Source organism: Rattus norvegicus, chromosome 2 (genome assembly GCF_021556685.1).
Source record: "Rattus norvegicus strain SHRSP/BbbUtx chromosome 2, alternate assembly SHRSP_T2T, whole genome shotgun sequence".
Taxonomy (NCBI): domain Eukaryota; kingdom Metazoa; phylum Chordata; class Mammalia; order Rodentia; family Muridae; genus Rattus; species Rattus norvegicus.
The window spans coordinates 144,166,393-144,193,177 of NC_141535.1; the positions used below are offsets into that span (position 1 = coordinate 144,166,393).

Below are 26,785 nucleotides of genomic sequence, written 5' to 3' on the forward strand. Positions count from 1 at the left end.
ATTAGAAAGCACTAGCTCGGAGTTATGGAGTTCTAACAGCATGGAGGGTAGGCAGCTGCCCAACTACTGTGCAGCCTAAGGCATAGTAACACATAAAGGTGTGTGTGTGTGTGTGTGTGTGTGTGTGTGTGTGTGTGTGTGTGTGTGTGTGTGTGTGTCTTTCATTCAGGAACATAAACCATTGAGGCAGGTAGTAACCCCGCCCTGGGATTTATTAAAATATTCATACTTTAGAGATTGGTGGGATTTCAAGTCCAGAGCTTAGGCTTTTTACTCTGGTGTGGGCTGGGTCCAGCCATTAGGGAAGTTAGATATTCTGTGGGTGGAACCTTGTGGTTGGAAATGCTCAGAGGAGGGGCATGGCCACTTGCATACCTCAAGGGGTACATTATGTCCCTTAAAAGACCCTTAACAAAATAAAAAGGGCCCCATGGCACTTCTTCACTCGTTTTCTTTTATTAGCTCTGTAATAGTTTCCATTATGTTTTGCTGTATGCCAGAATTTTGACAGAGGGCAAGCAGTTTTAGGGAGAGTGAAGAAAGGTAGGAAGGTTGCTTCAGTCTTTCCCAAGCCTTACTTACAGGGAAATTCACACATCCTTCCATCTTACTGAACAGCCGCCGGATCTTTATTAAGCTGGCCAACAGCAGAAGGTCGTCTCCACTCAGGAACCTCAGGGTTGGAACCTCCTCTGGATCCTGGAGCTTGTTAGCGGAAAGGGGGGGGGAGGGGGCAAGGTGAGTGTCTATGAGCGGAAGTGGACTAGTGGGTGGGGCCTGAGCACTGATCTGGAGGTGGGGCAGTGGGAGCATTTTACTCCTAATGAGGAAACAGATCGTCCTGTGGAGACTTGAGAGAGAACAAATGGACTTTAGACACTGTCAAAGCTTATAATGTATTCACGAGATTTAACTAGTGTCTACTGAATCCACCTTAAATAGTCTCTTCTCTAGAAAGTGCCTACTAGGGCAGAGGTGACCATGGATGCTCCGAAGACCCAGGGGAAAAGTACTTGCCCTGCCCGCTTCCTTCCTCAGCTCTTCCTTTTGGAGCTGCTTCCAGTCTGCAGTTCAGGGCCACCAAGGAGGGCATCTGTCCTCAGTGGGGCGGGCTACAGAACAGCAGAGTCTTTGGCAAGCAGATAGGGATGCAGGGGCACAAAGAGCCCTTTGAGTTCTCACCCTACCCTCCAAAGAAAGAGCAACTGAGAACAATGGGAAACATACAAATCCTTAGCACTGGATTCTTCCCTTTTTGCATCAAAATGCCTTATTGAAATTCATTTCCAATAGACAAGGAGAGAAGCAGTGTGTGTGTGTGTGTGTGTGTGTGTGAAGGTGCCCAAGAGAGGACATTTTTGTGTTTCAGAGAATGTACTTACTGTGAGAGTAATATACCAAAAAGATGTATGTATGGGCATATAAATATATATATATATATATATATATATATATATATATATATATATATACACACACACTAGCATTAGCTGATCCACACTGTACATTTCTAACCAAGAAATTTCTAACCAAGAAAGAAATTTATTGAGAGCTGAACCCAGGTAGATGGCCAGATTGACTAACGGGGCCTAGGATCACGCTGAGCATTCCTCAGGGTGAGCCTGCATCTCCCTTTGTTTGATGGTCCTAAGATGGTCTGCCTATGCTGAGTATTGAGACCATGTTTCCATATGAAATGCACCTCCACCTTTAAAAGCAGACGAGGTGAAGTGAGTGAAGCCTCTGAGAGTTTAAGAGCTGTGCCCCAAGTGGTTTTGCATATGGAAACACACCAGCTTCTGCGAATCTCTCTGCATTTGTGTGCCTTTGTTGACTGAGTGCAGAGTCAGCATTCTGTGCTTAGCACTTTACATTTCCAGACTCCTCACAGCAACTGAGACACAGGAAGCATTACTTCCTAGATGAGAAACCGAAGCTAAATAAAGCTCGCTCCCGCAGCCAAGGGCAGAGCTGAGATGAGAAAGAAACCACAGACTAACTTGATGTCTGTGCTCTTCACCACTACCTTATGGCCTTCGTGGAATGTGCGCTTTGATAAAAGCACTAGGCACTAGGATAAAAGAAGGAGAGAGAGCCTGGTGGCGGCAAAGGCAGCCATGACGCCATGAGAGGCAGCCTGGCTCAGCCAGTGTAGGGCAGGGCCAAGCCTGTGGAACACTCAGAACATGGTAGATGATGACTGGATAAAGACCTAGGCAGTGTCTAGTCTAGCAGTGTCTCCGAAGGGTCAGAGTTTGTGTTTCCAAGCTCTTCCCTAGGTTAGAACCCAGGTTCCCTGGCCCAGCCTAGGGCTTTCTGCCCTAGCAGGGAGGAAACAGAAACCTCACAGCATCAACCTTAAAATAGGACTGCCAAACGCAGTCACACAGTGAACACCCAAAGATGCTCTGTGGACTTAAATCTGAACTGAAAGAAATTTTAAGAGAGAAGAAAATGTAAGGTTGCTTCAATTACATGGGAAACTTTCATTGTTAATTCCCAAAATTCTCAGTAGATAGGTTATACATAAATATATTCAATTAATAATAACATTAACAAAATTATTTTACTTTAAAACTCTAAGTGATTTAATCTTTTTTTGGACAGGGTTTCTCTGTTAATAGCCCTGGCCATCCTTGACTTCACTTTGTAGACCAGGCTATCCTCGAGCTCTTGGAGATCTGCCTGCCTCTGCCTCCCGAGTGTTGGGATGAAACGTGTGAGCCACCATGCCCAGTTTAAACTATTTTTCATAAATACACATACCACTACTTTGGTCCCAAGGCAGATTGTTGCCTGTTGGCCCATTGCTAGAAAATGAATGGAGACCTTGTCTTGTTCTAGGATGCGGATTCCAATGTAACGGTTCAGGGCCAGAAGGACAGGTTTAAAGGAGACAAAGGCTGGGGTAGGCTTGGTACTCGACCAGTTCCAAGTTCGTATCCTGTTGCCGGCTTGATCTGAGTATTGGCCGCCCAAGATGTTGATGTATACCCTGAAGGCAAACAGAATGGTCAGTAGAGGTAACCTCAGCAGAGGTAATCGTCCCTACTGTGAGGAGAGTTCTGTATTCACAGGAAGGTGGCTTACTTTGGCAATTAATTTCCCTTTTAACTCCAGGAAATAACTAATATCTTGTTTCTCCAGCACTGACTGACGACTACTGACATTAACTTGATAGTAAAGGAAATGCAAAACCCAGAAGATATCTTCCTGGATTCAGAAATCACCTTCAGGAATGATTTCCCTGTCTTTCAAGTAACAATAATATTCGACCATACTGATCTGAATCAGCTCTTCATTTATTCTTGGAATATATATATATATATGTAGCTGTGTAAGGGTAAAGATTCAGGATATGCCTTCAAGGAACTTCAGTGCACAGAGACACAGATGTGCTGCACAGAGGCAGAGAGAAAGGGCTTTGAGGATGCCAGGACCAGTCAGAATACTCAAGAGTTCAGCTCATGGGCTGTAAGATCTCTGAAATCAACTGCCCTCTACAGCTTGTTGAATTAATACAGGTTTCAGTTACAATACTCCACTCAATGTAACACAGACTTACTATTGGATCCTGAAGGATAAGTAGAAATTTACCACTATACACTGTGTTAATGGATTGATTTCTGCTTTGAACTAGAAATAGATACTTAACCTTGTCCCAGTTTGGTGAGCAATGGCAAGGTTCAGGCTTTGCCAATGATTGGCAGAGTTTTATGAGTGAGATTGTACCTACACATGATTTGAAAAGCCAACTGTAATTACTGGCTTAAACCTGTAATCTAGCACGTCAGAAGATGAGGGTCACAAATTTGAGGCCAGCCAGCCCTGTAGAGGGAATTACAGTCTAACTAGGGCTATAGAGTAAGAGAGTATCTTCAAAAAAAAAAAGTATATACCTTTTTTTTTTTCTATTTTTCGGAGCTGGGGACCGAACCCAGGGCCTTGTGCTTGCTAGGCAAGCACTCTACCACTGAGCTAAACCCCCAACCCAGTATATACCTTTCTGAAAGGCTTAAATTTTACCTGAAGTTGGAACCCAGATTTTTCTTCCAGATTAAAGAAAGTAATAAGAAGTCATAGAGTGTATATATTGGCAGATTAAAAGGAGTCACGATCTTTCTGTAGAGACTTAGATCTTTCTCTAAGTGTGTATGCATGAAGTACATGGGGCAGGGGCTGCCTGTGAGCCATGACATGTGTGTGGAGGTCAAAGGATGATTTCCTCTAGGCAGTTCTCTCCTTCCACCTTTATCCGTGGATTCCGGGAATAGACCTGGTGTTGTCAGATGTGCATAGAAAATGCCTTTACAGGCTTTCTGGCTCCAGGGGTTTTGTTTGTGTATTATTGTCTGACATGCGACAGGAAAATTTCTACTTAGGAATGTACCTGAAGAGTAAGTGACAGTATAATGTGTCTCCGAGTTATATTATTATCTAAAGACCATTAGCTTAAATAAATCTTTCTAAAGTGTTTATTGTTGTTGAAGAGGAAAAGAAATACAATTAAAAACTGTGGAAAAAATAATAAAAATACCAAAATAGCAAGGACCCGAGAGACATACCAGACATTTCCATTGGGGTGATAGCAGGAGCTTCTGCCGGAGGAGTCAAACAGTGCCAGGATAGCAGGGCTGGTGGCTGTGTCTTCTTGGATTATACAAATAAACCCATCTGTCTTGTTGGGTACTCGGATAATGGCTAGGTTTCCAGACGGATAGCTGAGATCAGATAAGGCCCTCTGAGTAAACTCGTGACCCTGGACTACTCATGGAATAAAGTTAATTTATGAGGAGCTCTTGGAAATTATGAACATAACCTCAAAGGCCTTTCCTCCTCATTACTTTTAGTACAAAACAATTGCATGCTTTTATATGAATCAAAATGTATTTATGAAATGCAAAAGTTCCCAACAAAATTGTAAGAAATAGAATTTAGAAATATGGATGAGAAATATTGTGCTTCATGATAAAATTAAATTCATCCCAAGAATGTAAGGTTGCTTCAATGTCTGAAAAATCAACTAATATACCACATTAATAGAATAAAAAGCCAAAAAAAAATGATCATCTCAATAGGTGTGTGTGGTGTGTGTGTGTGTGTGGTGTGTGTGTGTGTGTGGTGTGTGTGTGTGTGTGTGTTAGAGGATAGAGGATAACTTGAAGGACTGAGTTCTCTTTCCACCGTGTGAGTCCTGGGGACTGAATTTATATCATCAGGTTTGGGGGAAAGTACCCTTACCCACCATCTTGCTGGCCCCTTCTAGTCAATTACATATGAAAGTTCTAACCATGGGAAGTTTAGGAAAGGAAAATATCTGATTGGAAGGGGAGGGAAAACCATATTTGGAATCTGTATATACCAAAGTCCTTAGGACTACAAAATGAAATTTTAGAACTAATAAATGAATTCAGGCAGACTGTAACTGTAGGCTGCAGGACCAACATACCAAATCAACTGGCTTTGTATAGCAGGGAACATTTTGAAAATGACATTAAGAAAATCACCCCATTCACGATAGCATTAAACCCAAAGCACAGTATCTTGGTGTTAATGTGGGTTCATGTGCAGGCCAGTCAGAGGTAAAGTTAAACCAAGACTGAGTTTGAACCTTTTGAAAATCAGCCACAACCTCTAAGAGCCACATGAAATAACTAGCAATAAAAGTTGGGCAAATTATTTAATGAAAATAGAACCCCCATTCTTTCTCATGGGGGTGAGGTACAGCCTTGTCATTTGTGACCATGGACTTCATTTTTTCTGGCTTATTGTTGGGTTTGAGTAACATTTGGAACATCAACGAAAAAGGACTCTGTTCCATGAGAAGGCACTCTGTGAAAAGGGTCTCTGTTCTTTTGTTTTTGTTTTTAACTGTTTTTGTTTTCTATTTTTTAAGAGATACTGAATGGCTTTTATGCCCAAACTCCATGGCCTGGCTATCAATGTCCTATGATGAAGTGGCTAGTGACTTTTTGTTCATGGGCGTTAGGGGTCAAAATATACCAGAGCGGGAAAATGTCCACGTTTCTTACCTAGACGGTCTCCTCCTAAATACTCAATTCAAGGAAGTGAGTTGTAAGTCTGGGACAGGGACGGCAGAGAGCTGTCCCCTAACTGCTGGAACAGGCTCACAGCACTGTGCAGTACAGAAAGTTCTGGATCTCAGTGTTTGTTGCCTTTTAAATACTCTTAATGTTACATGAAAGAACCAGTTGTAAAATTAAATATATGCTTGAGTTGATTTCAAAGAACTATACTGTAAGCTTGAAGACTGGGAAGGCAGTGCAAAGGAAGGTGCATTTTAAAATGTTACCAGCTTTTCTGAGAGTATGTATTTTCCTGTATTCCCCTGCTTTCTTTTCCTTCCTTTCTTCCTTCCTCCCTCCCTTTCCTTCCTCCCTCCCTTTCCTTCCTTCTTTCCCTCCCTTCCTTCTTTTCTTTCTTTCCTTTCCTTCTTTCTTTCCTCTTCCTTCTTTCCTTCCTTCCTTCTGTAATGGGATTGACACTAAGGCCTCTCCACGTGTGAAGTGCTCTACCAAAGGCCTCCTCCTTAGCTCTTTTTTTTTTCCCTTCTTTTCAAATTTTGGGATAGGCTCACTCTAAATTGGGCAGGCAAGTTATAGACTTGCTATGTTCCTGCTTCAGCCTCCCCCACCTCAGCCACTTAAGTAGCTGAGGCTAGGAGCCTATGCTATCAGGCCCTGCCTGGCTTTCTTTTTGTGAAGTAAAACTAATACAGTGACGTATGAAAAGAAAGGATACAATATTTGTATCGTCCCATCAGGAAAGGAAGTGAGAAACTTGCTTCCGTGCTTGTAATCCTTCTCCAGGAGCTCATTCCCCATGACCTACACGCACAAAAGAGCAACAGTAACTGCCAGTTGCTGGGCGAATGCACTGAGCACCAGTGATACAAACTGATTCTTTTCTTAATGTGCTTGGCCTTGCTTTAACAGCATGGATGGTCGGTCAGCAGCAATCATTTACAGATGGTCCCTGATGCATGCCGTATAACGTAATAAGCCCTTCGGTTATCACTCACCTATTTACAATTTTTATTTTTTGCTCCATATGTATTACCATGAGAAAAGGGGGGCAAAAGCCAGTCACATCACAGCAATCACACTCCTATCCTGACTGTAATGATTTTATACACCTGTGGAAGTGCTTAGCGGAACAACAAAAAGCTAAGTATTACCTCGTAAACCTGACCTACTGTATTCATACGTTCAGGTTTTTTGTTTATTTGTTTCTTGTTTTTCTGTGGTGCAGATTGAACCTAGGGCCCTGCACATAGTAGGCAAGCACTTTCCACAGAACCACATCCCCAGCAGTAAGCTTGTCTGTAGAATAAAGAGAAGAACAATTGAGGCTAACATACAGCACCTGGTGTCTGTTCAGGGCTGTTCTGTTCTTTATGAGACACAGAAGAAAGACAGGTGCATGACTCTTATGGTTCTAAGTTCAACCACTTTTATGTGGGAATTTAGGGTGGAAACAAATTTGTATCTGATAATATTTAAGATAAATGGAAGATTTGGTTTAATTCTTTGCACTCCCGATCTTGATTTGTACTGAAATGGACACAAGAACTAAGTGAAATGAACTAAGTTTTTGGATAAACATTGTGTCAGTTACTTCGCAAACCTATTGTTCCATCTGGAAATGATGCCCCACCCCTTCATGTCTGAAGCTGTCAAATAGGGAATTTTTCTAGATGAGCTCTTCTGTGCACTATTTCTACAGTGGGTAATTGTGAAACAAACACTCAAGCCAATGCCTCACAAGCCGACAAATGGATAAAAACCATCCTGGTGTGCTCACCCAAGTGTGCCCAGACCAGTGTGCTCACCCCAGGTTGTGAATCCCGGTATCGACACTCAGCCAAGATGTAGCTGGCAGCATGGTTTTATGGTAATTTTTGTGCCCTTTTCTTTTGTATGTTCATCACTTAGCTTCTCCCACTTCTAATGTCCCATGCCTGGGCTCATTTGTTGAATATTGTAGTATCTTCTTTTTGTCAAAGAAAGATCCCTCCTCCCCTGAGCAAGTAGCTACAGTACAGTGATCTGTGGTTTTCTATTTGTGTTTGTCAGTACTCATCGTGGGTGAGGGACCCTGGTCTCTCCTAGTTAAGGAGAACATTCGTACACGTGCGTGGGGGTGGTACGTTCCTGTGGGACACTGTTCTTCATGGTTTGTGCCTGTGACAGGCAGATGCTGGTCAGCTACTGTTGGCTCCTCTCCCCAAGCTCAGTACCATCAGAGTTCGTATTCTTGCCAGCATGGTTACCATGGAACGAGTCTTCATCTCTCTGTGACTAAGTGGTTGAGCAGGCTTTCATGTGCTTTTGGTTGTCTGCATTTTCACTTGTGAAGAGTTCCTGTTCAAGTTTTGAGAAAGGGTCCACTTTTCTGTTGGATTCACTTTGTTTGCAGAGAAAGAGCCTTACTACGTAGTCCTTGCTAACCTGGAGCTTCACATGTAAACAAGGCTGATCTTGAACTCAAGATCGCTTACCTCTGCCTCCAGATGCTGGGATTAAAGGCGTGTACTAACTACCACACCTGGAAAAGTGAACTTTTTAATGTTGATTTATAAAACTCTTCATAAATGTAGGATATAAGATATATAAAGATATACCATATGTAATTTAAATAATTCTTCAGTTTCAGCTTTTTAATAATTTTAAATTTTAATTAGTCAAATCCTTAGCAAATACTGGTTTTAAGACTAAATCCATTCTACCATGTTAAAAAAAAATACCTTGTGGCAGCAGAAACTGGACTGAGTTGTTAAATACAAAAGACAAGAAGTGGGGAGGTATTAGGGATGAGGGATGAGAACTGGATTGGGGAGGAGTTAGGGGGAGGAACCTGAGATGACTATGACCAAAACACACTGCATGCATGTATGAAAACATCAATAGTGCATTTTAAAAATATATTTTAAAAATAAAAAGGTCTTTATAGTTTTGTATTTTGTATTTAGGTACTTGATCTCCTTAAAATTTATTTGTGCATATGATATGATGGTACAAGGTAGTCTTTTCAATTATATTAATAAAGCATATGGCTGTCCAGTCGGGGTTGGCCCAGAACTACACGTAAGAGAGACATCCTTCCATCACTACCGTGTGGCAGCACAGCTGTCATCAATCAGGGATGCTGCTTGGTGAAGTCTCGGTATAGACTGTTCTGTGGCCCTGATTCTTTCTCCCCCAATGTAATCCCTCCCCTGGCTTAAGCCCCACTCTCTGTGGTGGTCTACATCTCCCTTTGGTTTTCTTCCAGAGTGTCTTAGAAATGATAGGTTCTTTATATGTCTACATAGAATTGAAAAGCAACTTATGAAGACTTCCCTCAATACACATAAAACACACTTTTCTCAGAACCTTGTGGAGATTTCATTGGATCATTTAAGGGGAGAATGTCCCCTTCGAAGTTCTTCCTCTTTAACTCCAGGGATATAGAGGGCCACTGCAAACATAAACACTTCAAATGCTAACACAGTTTTGAGGAAGTAGTTAGAACTTTGGAGATTTTTCTTCCTTTTAATTATTTAAGAGTTTGAGATGGTCTTTTTTGGATTTTTTTTTAACATTTCAAACGTTACTCCTTTTCCCGGTTTCCTGGCCATAAGCCCCCTATTCCATTCCCCCTCCTTCTATAAGGGTATTCCCCCTCCCCAACAATCTCCCTTCCTGACTCCCCCCTGACATTCCCCTACACTGGAGGGTCCAGCTTTGGCAGGACCAAGGGCTTCCCCTTCCATTGGTGCCCAACAAGGCCATCCTCTGCTACCTATGTGGCTGGAGCCATGGTTCTGTCCATGTATAGTCTTTGGATAGTGGTTTAGTCACTGAGAGCTCTGGTTGGTTGGTATTATTGTCCTTATGTGGTTGCAAGCCCCTTCAGTTCCTTCAATCCTTTCTCTAATTCCTCCAACAGGGACCCCATTCTCAGTTCAATGGTTTGCTGCTAGCATTCGCCTTTGTATTTGACATGCTCTGGCTGTACCTCTCAGTAGATAGCTATATCAGGCTCCTGTCAGCATGCACTTCTTAGCCTCATCAAAACTGTCTAGTTTTGGTGGCTGTATATATATGGACTGTATATCCATGTGGGGCAGGCCCTGAATGGCCATTCCTTCAGTCTCTGCTCCACACTTTGTCTCCGTATCCCCCTCTTATGAATATTTTTGTTCACCCTCTTAAGAAGGATTGAAGCATCCACACTTTGGTTATTCTTCTTGAGCTCAATGTTGTCTGTGGATTGTATCTTGGGTAATCTGAGCTTTTGGGCTAATATCCACTTATCAGTGAGTGCATACCATGTGTGTTTTTCTGTGATTGTTTGCCTCACTCAGGATGATATTTTCTAGTTCCATTCATTTGCCTAAGAATTTCCTGATGTCATTGTTTTGATAGCTGAGTAGTACTCCATTGTGTAGATGTACCACATTTTCTGTATCCATTCCTCTGTTGAAGGGCATCTGGGTTCTTTCCAGCTTCTGGCTATTACAAATAAGACTGCTATGAACATAGTGGATCATGTATCTTTGTTATATGTTGGAGTATCTTTTGGGTATATGCCCAGGAGAGGTATAGCTGGGTTCTCAGTAGTGCAATGTCCAATTTTCTGAGGAACCTCCAGACTGATTTCCAGAGTGGTTGTACAGTTTGCAATTCCACCAACAATGGAGGAGTGTTCCTCTTTCTCCACATCCTCTCCAGCATCTGTTGTCACCTGAGTTTTTTTTATCTTAGCCATTCTGATTGTTGTGAGGTAGAATCTCAGGGTGATTTTGATTTGCATTTTCCTGATGACTAAGGATGTTGAACATTTCTTTAGGTACTTCTCAGCCATTTGATATTCCTCAGCTGAGAATTCTTTGTTTAGCTCTGTACCCCATTGTTTAATAGGGTTATTTGTCTCTCTGGAGTCTAACTTCTTGAGTTCTTTGTATATTTTGGATATTAGCCCTCTATCAGATGTAGGATTGGTAAAGATCTTTTCCCAATCTGTTGGTTGCCGTTTTGTCCTAATGACGGTGTCCTTTGCCTTACAGAAGCTTTGTACTTTTATGAGTTTTGTTGATTCTTGATCTTAGAGCATAAGCCATTGGTGGTGTTTCAGGAAAATTTCCCCAGTGCCCATGTGATCAAAGCTCTTCCCTACCTTTTCTTCTATTAGTTTGAGTGTATCTGGTGTTATGTGGAAATCCTTGATTGACTTGAACTTAAGCTTTGTACAGGACATTAAGAATGGGTCAATTTGCATTCTTCTACATGTTGACCTCCAGTTGAACCAAACCATTTGTTGAAAATGCTATCTTTTCCCCACTGGATGGTTTTAGCTCCTTTGTCAAAGATCAAGTGACCAAGGTGTGTGGGTTCATTTCTGGGTCTTTAATGCTATTCCATTGACCTACCTACCTGTCTCTGTACCAATACCATACAGTTTTTATCACTATTGCTTTGTAATACAGCTTGAGGTCAGGGAGTTCTTTTATTGTTGAGGATAGTTTTTGCTATCGAGATGGTCTTTAATGTATGTGTAGCTGTCAAATTTTAAGGCCAAAAGGCTTTAACTAAGAACATTAAGGTATAAAGTGTAGAAGCAGTTGCAATCTCAAGTCTGAACTAATTCTTTTTGAGAGATAGCTCATTGGCCACCTGTGAGGCTCCACAAGAACAACTATATGTTCTAATCAAAACTGATCTCTTTTGAAAAGGTCACAAATGAAAGCTGTACGAGAATTACCTTCCCACATATTTTCCAGGAATCACAGCAAGTGATGGAGATGTTAGTGATCTGAAGATCAACTTCTTCAGTGCGCACATTCTGTAGGTAATCTCCAGAAAGCTGATAAGAAATTGTCTTCAAATGCTTTGTATCTATGGGGAGAATGGCAAGAAGGTATATTTGTGCTTTGAATTAAAAAAAAAGCTCTATAATAAAATAAAAATTCAAACCCTTGTTGCAAATGCTTTGAATTATCTACCTAACATTTGTTTTAAAGGACGAAAAACAAGGACCTTTGTTAAATTAAAATTAGAGAGGCATTTTCATTGATTAAAAATGAATGAAATTTTCTATTAAATAAAAAGGAACATTCCTCTAAGAGATTTTTCATTATGTGGAGTTCCTAGACTCTTGTTTCCTCCCTCTCTCCCTCCCTCCGTCTTTCCTTCCTTCTTCTCCCACTCCCCTCTCTGTCCCTCCTCTTTTCTTCTTTCATTTCTTTTCTGTATTTTTTTTGAGACAGGATCTCAACCATATAGCCCCAACTGGCTTAGAACTCTATGTGGACCAAGGTGGTCTCAAGAACCCAGAGACCTGCCTGGCTGGAATTTAGACGTGTGTGCTGCCATGCCTGTGGACTTTAGTTTCTGTATGAAACAGTGAATTTCAAGAAGCCCCCTATAATATTACACATTTAGTTACAAAAATACAAACTGAACTGACTACCTTAAGTATCTTTTCCATAACAGAAGAAACGTGATGCTGACTGGAAATCTAAGTTATTTCTTCCAAATTAGATGGTCCACGAGGAGGCCATCAAATGCATAAAGCTAGGATTTCTGATGCTAAATTCAATTCTCCTTCAAATGCTCCAGTTCTGACCTGGTGAGTCCGGGAAGGAAGTATTCAGGTGTCCTTCAACAGATTTTCCACATACGAGTTTGAGATCAGAGTGCAATGGATGCTCCCTAACACAGAGACAAACTTGCTAGTACTCAGCCACTATCTAAGAGGCATTCTGAGATGCTGCTAATTTATTTCAACTAACAATGAGGGGACAGAGACCAAAACCTCTAAAAGCCAGAGGGCCCAGACCCCAGATCTCTTGACCCATTTTACCAGATACAGGCTGCATGATACTTGTGAATGAACATTTTCAGCATTATTATTATTATTATTATTATTTTGGTTCTTTTTTTCGGAGCTGGGGACCGAACCCAGGGCCTTGCGCTTCCTAGGTAAGCGCTCTACCACTGAGCTAAATCCCCAGCCCCAGCATTATTTTAAGATAATGCCAATTTGATGCCTTGGCCCAGCATGTGAGCTTTCTGATGACGCAGGGCATCCATGACAAAAGTCTTACCTTCCTCAGTTCCCACGGGGCTCTGCTCTGGTATTATTGTGAAATGCCTGGCCATCTGACGTTCTTGTTTCCTACAAAACCAAAACAACCAAGCATAAATCCACGTCTTGGTTCAGAGTGGAAATAGTGCCCTACACATTTCCTCTGCTCGTGCTTTGTTATTTTAATCTCTTATCACTTATGAATCCAGTTTACGTGGTCAGAGCCTGCAAGTGGACCTACAGGCAAATTTCTCTAGCATAAGAATTCTGAATTGATTTATGTTTGACAATTTCTACTTAAAGTCAGTGAACTTGTTAGGTTTTCTCTCTAATATCATCATCAGTATTACTATTATTATTTAGTATCTCTCTGTGTGTGTGTGTGTGTGTGTGTGTGTGTGTGTTGCAAGGGACTTAATTTGGGGCCTTGTATACACAAAGGAGGTATTCTACTACTGAACTGTATCCCTGGCTTTTGTGGGAACTTTTGAATCTCATAACATCAACCAGGAATTATAATGCGCTTGCTTTAGCTCATTTCTATTTCTATATAAGGAACATATTCTCATAATTCTGTGTTTTGAGAAACCAAGGCTCATTTTATGAGATGCTCTTCAGTCAGTGTATCCCATTTGGCTCAGCACCAGGGCCTGCATTACCTCTGCATAGCCTTCTCCTTTGCCTTGAGTCTGTCGGCATCACTGCCATGCGCTGCGTGAGGCGAAATACTGATTAATTCCATTTCGGGGCTTTTGGTGGTTAGCCTTTCCTCAGTGATATAATCAAGGAGGTTTTGAAACTGAAGACAGCAGCTCCTCTGAAAAATAAAGACCATGACCATGCTCTCATCACGGTGATGGTTAGTAAGGTCACAGGGGATGAAGCCCCCAAACCAAGTGAGGTATAGGTGACAAAAGGCTATAACTCCTTTTTCCTCTATTAGCTTTGCTGAGAGGACTGTCACACACCACACAACCCACAAGCCTCAAAGATTCACCTCAGCTGTTTTTTCAATACTTGAGAGCACCCATCACCAGTCAGTTCAGATGAAACCTGTACCCACCAACAGTGGACCCCCGTCCTCAGAGCGGCCACAAATCACTCATCTGCTTCTTTGTTTTTGAGCCAGCAACTGATTTATCCAAGTCTACTTTGTGTAGCCACGAGTGACCTTGAACTTGTGATTTTGATTTTCAGTCTCCTCCTTCCAAGCACTGGGAATACAGCACATGCTGCCACTCGAAGAGCCAGCCTGCCTCAATCTTAGGCGTAGAAGCCATCTTCAAGTAAAGACAAACCAGGCTCATTCCCATTCATGATTGAACTGGCTTCTTTGCCCTACCTTAACTACAAATGGTTCTGTGCTGCTTGTTCCAAGAATGGCATTTGTGTCTTTGTATCAAAAGGTTAATCAATTTCCAGACACAGCAAAATTGAAATAATTCCCTGCATCCGATCAGCTCTTTTGGGAACCTTTCCTTCCTACAAGGTTGCCTTGTCCAGCCTTGCTATGAAGCTGTATGCCTTGTTATGCCGAGTTTCGTTGATATCCCTGGGAGGCCTGCCCTTTTCTGAAGGGAAATGGAGGAGGTGTGGATCTAAGGTATCGGTTGAGCATGAGGGGGTTGGGAAAACTGCAGTCGGGATATAATATCTAAATGAAGAGTAAATAATTTTTAAAAATCCGTGCTCAACAAACTCTTAGAAATTATGTCGAGTGTGGAAGTGTTTTCCTGAAAAAGTTGTCAAAGTGTTTAGAGACGTGTCAGTCACTTGGCAAGGGCTCAGGTGAATGAAGCAAAACTTCCTAGCTCAATTCACTCAACTTTTGAATGGCAACAGAGGATTTTTTTTTTTTAACATCTTACCAGTTTACTGGGCACACTTCAGGTACAATGGTTTCACCTAGATTCAAAAACACTAGCAGATTGCTCATCAGTGACTTTGGCTATGACCTTTATTTGGTGTAAGTGTACCTTTAAGAAGTATTTTGGAACTTTTTTTTTTTTTTTTGTCTAGCCACAAAGCTGGGTATCCCTGGTTGTTGGTGATACATTCCACTTTTATTCCCTTCTCAACATCTGATTGAGAAATGGTTTGTTGAGGTTGCATAGAATGAGAGATCCCCAGTTCAAAATGATGTGTGTATGCATGTATGTATGTATGTATGTATGTATGTATGTATGTATGTATGTATGTATGTATCTATCTATCTATCTATCTATCTATCTATCTATCTATCTTTCTCTCTTTTCTTCTTCTTCTTCTTCTTCTTCTTCTTCTCCTCCTCCTCCTCCTCCTCCTTCTTCTTCCTCCTCCTCCTCCTCCTCCTCTTCCTCTTCCTCTTTTTCCTCCTTCTTTATTTTCTCATGGGGCATCCACTTACTGCGTTTTTTTTCCACCTTTCCAACTTATTTCAAATGTGGAATGAACTAATGACCTTTGAATGTTCTGTGTTGAAGTTTTTTGTTTGTTTGTTTGGTTGGTTGGTTGGTTGGATGGTTGGTTGGTTTGGTCAGCTTCTCTTGTAGCCATGAGATGATAAGCTTTGATGATTGCCCTTAAATGTCATCCTCAACTTCTGACTCCCCATCACTGAATCTATCGCATTCAGGCTCTCTACTCCATTGTGAAACTTCTTGAAGGACCAGAGGGATGAAAGTTGGCTGGCAGCTCTTCTCTTCTTTCCTCTCTCCCTCTATCCATCCCCTCCACCCCCAGCGCCTTATGTATACCAAGCTGGCCTCAAACCTTTAGCCTTCCTGTTTCTACCTCCTGAGTCCTGGAATGGTGTGTATGACCCACAGCACCAGGCTAAACCTACTGTCAGTTCCTATGGAGCTTTGTCAATACACTATTGTCAGTCTTTTAAGTTATAGCTTCCTAGTGGATGCGATGTGGTTGTGGTTGGCATTTCTTTGACAGTTAACACCTAACCCTTAAGAATGATAATGTAAGAGAAAGAAGCAGGAGAAAATACTCCATCTGTTTAAAAATAACACACGTTCCTCAGTCAAATCTTATTTAGAACTAACTTACATGTGATTTCCCTTTGGTTCCAGCATCGTCAAGGGAAGTGTCCATATTAAAAAACAGTGACTGTAGATCACTTCCACAGAATTCACATGTGGCTCCCAGCTCTTGTTCATCCTTCAGAAAAAGCGAGAGAAAGTGAAGAAGTGTCCTAAGGCTCAGCAAGCTTAGGGGTAACAGGAGTGGGGGTGTGAGTGCTCAGCAGGACCATCAAGGCAATGGGAGATGTGCCAATTTATTTGAGAACAATCATAACAGAAATACTTGATGGAGAACTTTTAAGGGTCTGAGATTTTGTAGCTGATGGGACCAAGCTGGCAAGATCTGCATGGTCTAGCACGTGACATCATTTCCACTCAAGTGTTAGAAGGCAATAAGGAGCCCTGAAGTGCACTTTGACTGCTGCTTTCTGGCACAGTTCTGTACAGCAAAGTCAAGTGCTTCGGCGCTATGCAAATGGGAGAAGAAAGCTACAGAAAGGATGACGTCAGAGTCCTCTGGAATGGACAGAAGTATATGCTACATAACCCATAAAAGCTAGTAAGAAAAAGCCTTGTCATTACTGTATGCATGTTTGATACTGTTTTGTCTCTATGACAGAATTCCTGACAGACTCAAATTTAATGAAGAAGGGTTTCTTCTGGCTTGTGACTTAAAGGATACAGTCTATCATGGCAGTAAGGCATGGCAGCAGTAGGTAGTACCTTGTGGCTTTGGTAACAGGAATGCAAAGTGACTGGCTACATTGCCTCAGCAGTCAGGAAGCAGAGAGCTAGGGCCTGAATGGGACAGTCTATGTGACTCATGAGACTCACTCCTAGGGACCCATTTCCTCCAGCAAGACTCCACCTCCTAAAGGTTCCACAGCCTTCTGAGACAGCCTCATTAGCTGGTAGCTAAACACATGAGCCTATGGGGGACATCTGACATTCACCATGTACAATTGCCAACTTTCTACAGTAAGCCAGTCTTTCCTTCCTGGGGTACCTGTGCTTGGAGTTCTGAATGCAACAGGGCAATTCAGGAGGAGAGGAAGCAGATGAGGGGAAACAAAACAGAAGTCAGGATGGGTCAGGTAACTATGAGAGGTTACTACACTCAGGCCATGTTGGTATTTGTTACAGCTATGATTTCAGAGGACTCTGGGCAGGTGAGTAGCTGAGTCTTAGAGGAAGAATATGACCCGCCAGCTCAAGAGAACTCTCAGGACAGAAGCCCTTCCAGCTTAGAGGAAGGGATTGCTCTGTTCAGGTCTGAAGAGTCTATAGAGTGACTATCAGGTCTCCAAACCAGAATAAACAGCCTATCAAATAGTTGTTGGTGTTAGGTTATATGGTGTCTAAGGTATTGCCTTTGTTAGTACCACACAGTTCAACTGCTATGCATAATGGCGATACATCAGGACATGCCCATATGTGCTGTGATACTGGGACAAAACTCTGTACTTACTCTTACTATGCACAAGACATCACCTAGTACATCTCAAAAGACATCATCAAGGGGATCTGGGTCTGGGAGTGTGCATTCTCTTCACATGGTCACATACTATCCCAGATTTGGCAATGGCCATGTTTCCAGCCATTCCTTTACCACTCTGGCCCATGGAATTACTAAGGAAACCCTTATCTAGCTTGTCAAATACTGGCATTAACTGGTTCCTTAATATCCTTAAATATGGCAAAGGTTCACCTGTATTTGCAGGTTTTGTGGCCACTACTGTTGGTTGAATTGTGCCTTCCCAGAACGTACAGTGACTGTTTAACCTCTGGTTACCTGGGCATGTGATTTATTTGGTCTTTATGAAGTACACCAAGTTAGAATGGGGTTATTGGGATAGGTCTTAATCTAGTATTATTGGTGTTGCCAGTAGAGAAGGACCTTTGGACATAGGGACCCAACAAGAAGCCAGTGAATACTGAGGCAGAGACTTGCAGGGTACAAATGCCAGCCAAGGATGGCTACACACTGTCCACCAGATCATAAAGTCAGGAATATGAAGAGACTCTCCTCACAGTGGTGACCCTGTTGATAACCGGATTCAGACTTGTAGCCTTCTGAACCATAGGGCAGAGGCTCTTTTGTTTTACAGCGTTCAGATGAGAGGAGTTAGGAAGTCACCCCATGTGCTATTTTAAGTAAAGGAACCCTTTGCTTTGATTCTTTTAAAGTATAATCACGTCTACTGTACAAATCACTGTGTAGCCCCATATGGCCCTTTACAGAAATAGTAAAGCACATGAATTGAAGTACCTTCAAGATAACATCCATACAGGAGTACTCTTTTCTGTATGACAGAATGGTTGGTGGCCCAATGCTGGGTAATGTCCTTAGAGAAGTTTCAAAAAAATTTACAAAGTCTTCGTTAAACTAAATATTAAGGAGAGAGAGAGAGAGAAAATCATTAGAGATCGAATAAGTCACTTTACAAGAACAATGCATTCGTTATCACGACCAATAGCTCTTACCTCCATCTCACATAAAATGCTTAGCTTGGGCTCCTCAGGATTAATTACCCAGTTTTCTGCAGAGAAAGTATGGATGAAGACGGAAAATTGCAAGCCATTTTGCACTGTATTCTATTTTTCTCCACTTTAGAGATTCTCCCCCATCCTAACCCACTAGGACTCAAGCACAAATAGGTATGCATGTACACACATGCATGCCCGACATGCCCATGCACACACACATTCATATACGTGCACCTCTGCCCCTTTCACTCACACTGCTTGCCAGGGTACGTCCCCAGTGCTGTGCAAGACAGGTTTGTTCCTTACTGACAATCTGTCTTTTCCAGCAAAAGAAGATGAAGCAAGCAACTGTTTACCTCTTAACTTAGAAGCCAGATTTTCTTGGGGCGCTTCTGTTATCTCAATGGATGGTATTCTTTCTAACAACAACAACAACAACAACAACAACAGTGAAAACAACAAAGTATGTATTTATCATCGATCTTGAAAATGGAGAAACAAAGTTGACTATGGAAAAAGATCAGAGAGAAGCCAGTGCCTGTGTTTGTTTCATTTTGAATTTACCCTCCTTTTCCGAAATGGTGACTGAACAATGGGAGCAGCCACCAACCACTCTGCATAAATTCCTAGGTTTAAAGCAGCTAGAGTTGGAATTATGAATCCAGAGACCAAGAGGACGGCCTCTGAGAGGTAACAGCCCTCTCTGTCCCAGAGCAACCAGGGACAATGAGAGTCATTAGATCTTAGAAGGTGATCTGTCAGGGGGAGTGTGTGTTATCTGGAGAAAACATTAAACATACTTTTAAGGCATTATGTCAACAAACAGAAGTGCTAGTTCAAGCATAAAAATCAATGCACAACAATTATCGTTAAGACCTTATTTGGGTTCAATAAAACAACTAACCTTGGAGCATCTCATGCCCCTAGAGTGGACTACCAAGTAGTCACTTCAGAGGAACAGTCACTCCTGATGTGGAACGGTGGCATGCTGTCTTAGTCCATTTAGGATGCTATAACAGCATGCTAGGAAGTGCTTTGGTGTCACAGGAGGGCTTGTTTCTTGGCTAACAGATGTTGCCCAGTATCTCAATGTTTACGTGTACTGCCCAGATTCAGCATGAGCTCTACTGCTGTTCGATACCAGTTGAACTTCCAGTTTGCAAGTCAGCCTCCCAATAAAACCTAAATAATCAGGGGACTCACTTATTCGCTTTCTAGCAGAAATTCGTTGAAGCCAACTTTGGTCTTCTGTTTGTATCGATATCTGAACTCGTTCATAGAAACTTGGGTACATAAGTCTGAAATTTAAATCAAAATGTTAGAGTGTAATTATATGGTTGTTAGCAAGTCTACTCTAGATAGTATAGTTTTAGTTGAATAACATATGCCCATGGAAAGTCCTGATGTTTTCTTTTAAAATAATTTCTTCTGTTCCTATCTTTTCAGTAAAGTTAAACATGATATGTTCGATCAAATAAATTCTTTGGAAAATCTTCCTGAAATTCCTCAGATTTGAGGTCCACGAAGGACAATGAGAACTGGCCTTTTTGGTAAAAGTTTTATTAGGAGTTATGTAATGTCATAGATAGGAATGGTGGGAGTTGTAAAAATATTCAGGCCCATGAGGTTAAGTGGGAGAGGGAAGGCTCCATAACAAGGAGTTGATGTGGCAAGCAGACCATAGTGCACATTGGTTGTGTTTGACTTTCAAGAAGCAGAGAAAGTGGGAAAGATTTAGCTTTTCAGTGACTATCCATTAAAAAGGATGTGACCTGTTGCTCCTGATTGCTTAGGATGCTTAGTAAACATTCTCTGAAGAAGTGAGGTCCATAGACTCATAGTCAGCCACAGGAGAATCCCTGACATTTCTTTCATGGCAACCATCAAGGTAGAGAAAGAGACTGCTATGGGTGTGCATAGACTCAGTAGGCCCAGCTCAAACTTAACACTTTCTAGATCCCAGAGTTTTTTTTTCCTGGAGGGTTTTACTAGTACTGTATCTGTGCATGTGCAAAATTCTCTTGCTTGTGCTAGTGATGTGCACATCTGAACATTTACGTAAATTTAAATTAGCACAGTGTGTTCATTTTCTTTAGTTTAAAATTACAGAGGGCTGAGCTTTCTGGCCAGGCTGCCTTGCTTTGTTTTTCAAGACAGGGTTTTTCTGTGTAGCTTGGCTATCCTGAAACTTGCTCAACAGATCAGGCTATCCTTGAACTTGGCTGCCTACATTTCCTGAATGCTAAGACATTACATAGACTTTTAAAAAAGTGCTGGTGTTATGGCAAACTCGTTGTAATTAAGAGACTTCTTTTCCTTATCTGAGTAGTTTAATCAGCTATTTGATTAATGCGGGGAAGTAAGAATTTAATAACTCTAGTGATAACAAGTAAATGAGTTTTTCCAATCTCCCTTATTTCTTGGCATTTTAATTAAATCATTGCATCTTCTGAAATGATCAGACAACATTATTTCAGTTCCTCAATTTAGCATTGTTACTTTTTCCTGCAGACTTCAACTGTATCTTCCCCTGTCATTTTGACACTTTGTTTCCTGGCACATTGCATCAGTGAAGCGCTTTTTGTTTTTCAGTTCTGAAGCAACTGTGTCCTGGAATAGGCCAAGAGCTCCTCTGTGGAGGCCACTTATGCAAGTCTCTGAGGGAATCTTGTTTATCTAAACTTCCCGAGAGACAAGCTGTGGGTACTACCAGTAAAGCAACATGAGAGGGAAATCTCAAGACATTTGCTGTGTATTCTCCCCCATCCCCAACCCCCAGTGCAATAGCTAACAAAAATGAACACATTCATGCCTTCCTTAGTCTTCCACCAACGTTTTTGCATGGAATTTTTGGGTGGAAGATAAATGAGAATGGCCACAGAATTCACTTTGTGGAGAGCATACTAGGTAGGAATGAATACTGCTTTACCTGCGATATTTTGATTACCTTCACAAAAGCTAACCAAGGCCTTAGTATTTCCTTTCCACTGGCAAGGAAATGGAGGCCCATGAAGACAATGGGATGTCTAAAAGAGTCAGAAAGGCTTCTGTCTGGGTCCAAGACTTATTTTGTCGCATTCACCTGTGTCTTAGGTATCGATTCATTGCTGTGAAGAGATACTGTAACCAAGGCAACGCCTATAAATCAGTGTTAGTCCATGATCAACATGGTGGGAAACTGGCAGGCATGGTGCGGCAGATGAGTGCTTTACATCCTGATTCTTAGGTAGAAGAGTCGGGAGGGGAGAGAGAAGAGAGGAGAGGACAGGAGACTGGGCTTTTGAAACCTCATAGCCCCCCACTGACTCGCTTCCTTAACAAGGCCACGCCCCCTAATCCTTCTAATCTTTCTCAAACAGCTCCACTCCCTGATGGCTAAGCATTTAAATATGTGAACCTATAGAACCATTCTCGCTCAAACCACCACAATTTGCCCTTTAAAGTGCCCTGTTTCAGTGAGAATAGCAGTAAGGCAAGTGAAAATAGAGTTGAACTGATGTTGGCTGCATTTTTAGGGCATTAAAACACACACACACACACACACACACACACACACACACACAATCTCACCAAACTCAGCAAAGAATACTTTGACATTTGTGTGTGTGTCTAGCTTTTAAGCCATCATCTTACAAAGATTTGTGAGACACAAGAAGCTTGTCTGGGAGAGAGAGCTTCCCATGGACTTGAAATAGCATGGCTGAAAAGCACAGCAACAAGGTGGCACAGTGTACAATCCTTTCTTTCCTCTTTGAATATTTTACTGAAACAAACACCAGACTCTTAAATGTCCAGCCTTAAAAAATATGCTCTAATTGGTATATAAGTAATACTTAGCTTTGAAAGGAGGAAAGCTAAAGCAGAGGGTACAGGAGCTTAAGACAAGAGGTTTTCCCAAAAGGGAATTTTGAGAAACTTCGGTCTTCATGCAACCAAGCATAGAACCAAATGAATGGTGGCTATCGTGACCGTAAGTCAAGAAATGACCCCAGACAATCCAGCCCCCAAAGCTCCCTGCTCTCCCATTATATGAGGCAACTGGTGTCAGTTTTCTTTAATAAAATTTATGTTAATATTTTTGTGTCTGAGTGAGTTGTCTGCATGTATGCATGAGTACCACATGTGTGCCTGGTGTCCCTGGAGACCAGTAGAGGGAAGGCATCTGGAACTGGATAGAGTGACAGATGCTTGTTAGGGACTACATGGAGACTAGGAATGGAACTTGAACCCTGTGCAGGAGCAGCAAGTACTTTTAACCTCCAAGGCATCTCTCCAGATCTAGTAGTTTTATTTCTAAAGGAAAGGAAAGAATGGCTTGTTAATGTGGTTGCTGAAAAATGGTCATATACCTGGGCAGTTTTCCCCTTGAATGAGAAACAGAGAATATAGTTGCTGACTCAACAAGCTCTAGGAAAGAAAGACTGGAAAGGAGAAAGTTAGGGTGGAAGGAAGGTGAGAGAGAGAGAGAGAGAGAGAGAGAGAGAGAGAGAGAGAGAGAGAGGAGGGAGGAAGGGAAGGAGGGGGAGCAGATAGATTGATTGAGCATTCCACCGTAAAGAATTTTAACTACAAAATATAGCATCCTTTTCTTAACTTCACTAATGGTGGGGTCACAGGCTAATGAGAATGCTAGCTGTGATATTCTCCCTCATCTGCCCAGGGTTCCTGTAAGCTCTCCTACCTTAGAAAAGTGAAGTACTCACTCACTGTAGGAAGGTCTCATTTCAGCTGCCTGCCAGTCATTCATTTATAAATGTCAACAGATAACTAAGGACTGTCATTACTTAAAAATAACTGATATCAGAGAAGAAAGAGATCATGGAAAAAGGAATAAAAGTACATTAGCATGACATATTAATATATTATCAGGCCTTCAAAGACAGTAAAGAACAGTCAGAAAGCACTCTGAACAGCGATAACCACTGGTTCTCAGAAAGACAACCATGAATCGCAGAATAAAAATGTCCATGCACATGCCATACACCAACGTTTAAACATCAAAAATCTTGAAGAGACTGAAAATATAAAAAGGAAGGACGGAGAATCCTACCCAACAGGCACAGTGCACATTCTGAAGGGAGGAAGAGAGACAACAGGAAGGAAATGAAAACCAGAAGGGAATTAGACTGATCACCAAGCCTGGATCCTGGAAAGCAAAGAGGCAGTGTCTTCAGAGCTCGGAAGGACGACGCTTGAAATCACATTCCGTGACGCCAGGCTGTGTTAGTAATAGCGTAGGTAAGAGCTCAGGGGTGAAATGGACACATTTCCAGGCAGACAAGAGTTTATAGAGATTTGAGTACTCAAACTACATGAAAAAAAATATGCCTAAAGAATTTCCTCAGCAAAGGTGATAAGCTGGGAATCAATGGACTGCAGCTTCTGACTCAGCCCAGAAAGAGTGAAGGCAACGGAACTCAACTGAATGGGACGTCTTTTTTCAGACAAGAGGATTTGCTAACATCAGATTTCATGCTCTCGGCCTTGGACCTAATATATTGGCTTCTCAGCATGCACTTGAGTGTGTTTATTACCTTTCAACTTTTAAATGCAAATTGTTCCTGAAGCACTACTGATCGATTGTAGCTAACAAAACAATACACATTATAAAAGTAGTATAATATAAAAACTGCAAAGTAATATAATTTCATATGAACGTGTAGCTAATGTAATTTGGAAGCACTCCTCTCTCTATATTTATAATTTGTTGTTAATTAAAAAAAAAACTAAATGAGAAGAGATAGAAGAAAGCAGTAGTGGATGTAGTATTAATATTTTATAAATCGTCACTAATGCTGACAAACCAAAAAGTAGAGGTTTAAATTTTTTACAATTCAGAATCCTAGGAAATTAAAAGTAATATAAATATCAAAAAAAGAAAAAAGAAAAGAAAAAATGGAAAGGAAGCCCAGACTTAAGCCAGAATTTGATAAATCGACTGAAAATGTTCTTTAAAATTATAGTTGAAGGGGTAGACAGGTAGCTTAACTGGTAATGTGCTTGCCTTGCAAACACAAGGCTGTGAGTTCCAACCCCAGAACACATCTAAAAAGGCTGGTGGTAAAGATGGATGGGCCCCTGGGTCTTGCTAGCCAGCTAGCCTAACTTAGTGGCTGATATCAGGCCAATCAAACACCACCTAAAGATGATACCTCAGGTGATCACTGGCCTATGCATTAACACAGACACATGGAAACATGTATCTCACACCCATACACTCAGGAGGACATATGAGTGGAGGTGCCTGTTGAAACCAGAGGCTTTAGATCCTGCGGGAGCCTGTAGCTGGAGTTACAGGCAGTTGTGTGATGCCTCAGGTGGGCGCTGGAAACTCAACTCCATCTACTCCTTAACTAAAGAGCTCTCTTCCACTCCCACTACTTATTATTGTCTGCACAGCATGCGTTTACTTTGGATCACGTTGATAAGCAGACACATCAAACATACAATTGGGTAATAAGGTGGAGACAGGAACGTCATCTCTATCTCTTACAAAGTGCCTACTAGTGTAAGGGGTTTCGTTTGTTTGTTTTTACGTTTCATGATTCATGCTATGTAAGATAGAGTGGCCCGAAATTTGGGGTCCTCTTACCACCGCCTCTAGAATGTTGGGATTACAGCAAGTCCTAGCATGCTTGGGAAAACCAAAACTAAAACCAACACTTTTGAGTAAGCAAGTTGTAAGTTCCTAGGATTATTTATAACAAGTCTATCTAAAAAGGTAAACAATTATTTGCTTTAAAAAATACTGACAATTGAAAACATTTTCTTACCTATCTACAGTCACTTCAGACAAGTCTTTCTTAAATGTTTGAAATATTTTGGGATAGCCTGTCAAATGAAACATTAAACAGTTTAGCCACTTCATGCCACAGTTTCTCCAAGGCAAGTTTTGTTCCCAGAGAACATTTGGTGAGGGCTGTACCAGCGTGGTTGTCACAGGGCTGTGTGTATGATTTGTGTACGCTGATAAACAAAATATCCTAGAATGCACAAGGACACCATCCTTTCCCCCAACAGTAAAGATACGCCGCCCACAGTAAAATGTGAACTTTGAGTTCAAGAAGCTCGTTCTAAATGCTCTGCTTCCCTTTAAAATAAGACAGAGATCCCAGCAAGGAAGTTCATTCAGTGCACAGGAGAGCGCGGCCGGCCGTGTTATAGCAGAACTGCTTCAGTAAGTAGTTCAGCACCCCACAGGCAGTAGTGCCCCAGGATGACCACAACTTCCACCTTTCACTTTTGCTGAAGGATTTCCTTTACATCCTACACTAGGAGCTGTCATAGCAGTTAGCCAAGACTTGATAGTGTAAGAGCAGTGGGGGAGGGGGAAGCACAGGCCGCCTTTCAGGCCAGGATCCCAAGGGAGGAGAAGCCCAACGCTACTTTTGTGGGCCGAGATGCTGGAAGCAGGAGAACCGTCGCTGCGTGGCGCTGGCAGCTCTTCTTCGCTCCATGAGGGACTGGACAACGGGCTGGGCGGGGGCGTAGAGCTCAGGCTGGGGCTGGACACACTAGTTAGGCGGGGACGAAGTTCCACCGAGTCTTCGTCAAAGACTCCACTGAGGTCCACCGCCTTCCAGATATCATCTTCCATCAACAACTCAGGGAACTCGCTCAGGCTTGACTGCTGCTTGCTCGCCCTATCATCCCTCCTCTGAGCTCCCTGCTTCTCCTGCTTTCCCTCCTCCTCCTGCTCTCCCTGCTCCCCCTGCTCCCCCTGCTTCCCCTGCTCTCCCTGTTCCCCCTGTTCCCCCTGCTCTCCCTGTTCCCCCTGTTCCCCCTGCTCCCCCTGCTCCCCCTGCTCCCACTGTTCCCCCTGTATCCCCTGTGCCTCCCTTGCTCCCTGCTCCCCCTGCGTCCCCTGCGCCTTCTCTTCCACCATCTTCTCTTTCCCCTTCGACGCTTCATTCTGCTCTTTTAACTTTGGATTGCTCTTTCCAGGATTCTGTACACCCTGATGCCACATGTCTGCCGGCAGCCCCCCCCCGCAAAGCTCAGTGGTTGAGCGTCTGTCTCCCAGGGCAACCTACGACCTTTCGACCTTTCGGGGGTTTAAAGCCACAGGACCCCTTTAGCGCTCCCGGTGGTAGGTGGTCCCTCACTCCCCACCCAGAGCTAACCTTCTTTCTGCCTTTGCTTTCAAGGTCTCTGAGCCCCTCCCAGATGGCAAAGAAGCAACCTCCCTTTCC

General features: G+C 42.2%; 1 protein-coding gene across 1 annotated transcript; it reads right to left on the minus strand.

The window, feature by feature from the left end:
• Positions 1-434: 434 nt before the first annotated feature.
• Erich6 (glutamate-rich 6) lies at positions 435-26,343 on the minus strand. The gene is made up of 14 exons (NM_001024300.1): positions 25,980-26,343; positions 25,367-25,424; positions 19,797-19,891; positions 18,950-19,012; positions 18,591-18,646; positions 18,376-18,492; positions 16,132-16,242; positions 13,752-13,909; positions 13,112-13,182; positions 11,767-11,900; positions 6,763-6,848; positions 4,566-4,721; positions 2,767-2,995; positions 435-705 (listed from the first exon to the last, which is right to left on the minus strand). The coding sequence occupies exons 1-14, from the start codon at positions 26,188-26,190 to the stop codon at positions 442-444; spliced, it is 1,809 nt and encodes a 602-aa protein (NP_001019471.1). The 5' UTR covers positions 26,191-26,343; the 3' UTR covers positions 435-441.
• Positions 26,344-26,785: the final 442 nt, after the last annotated feature.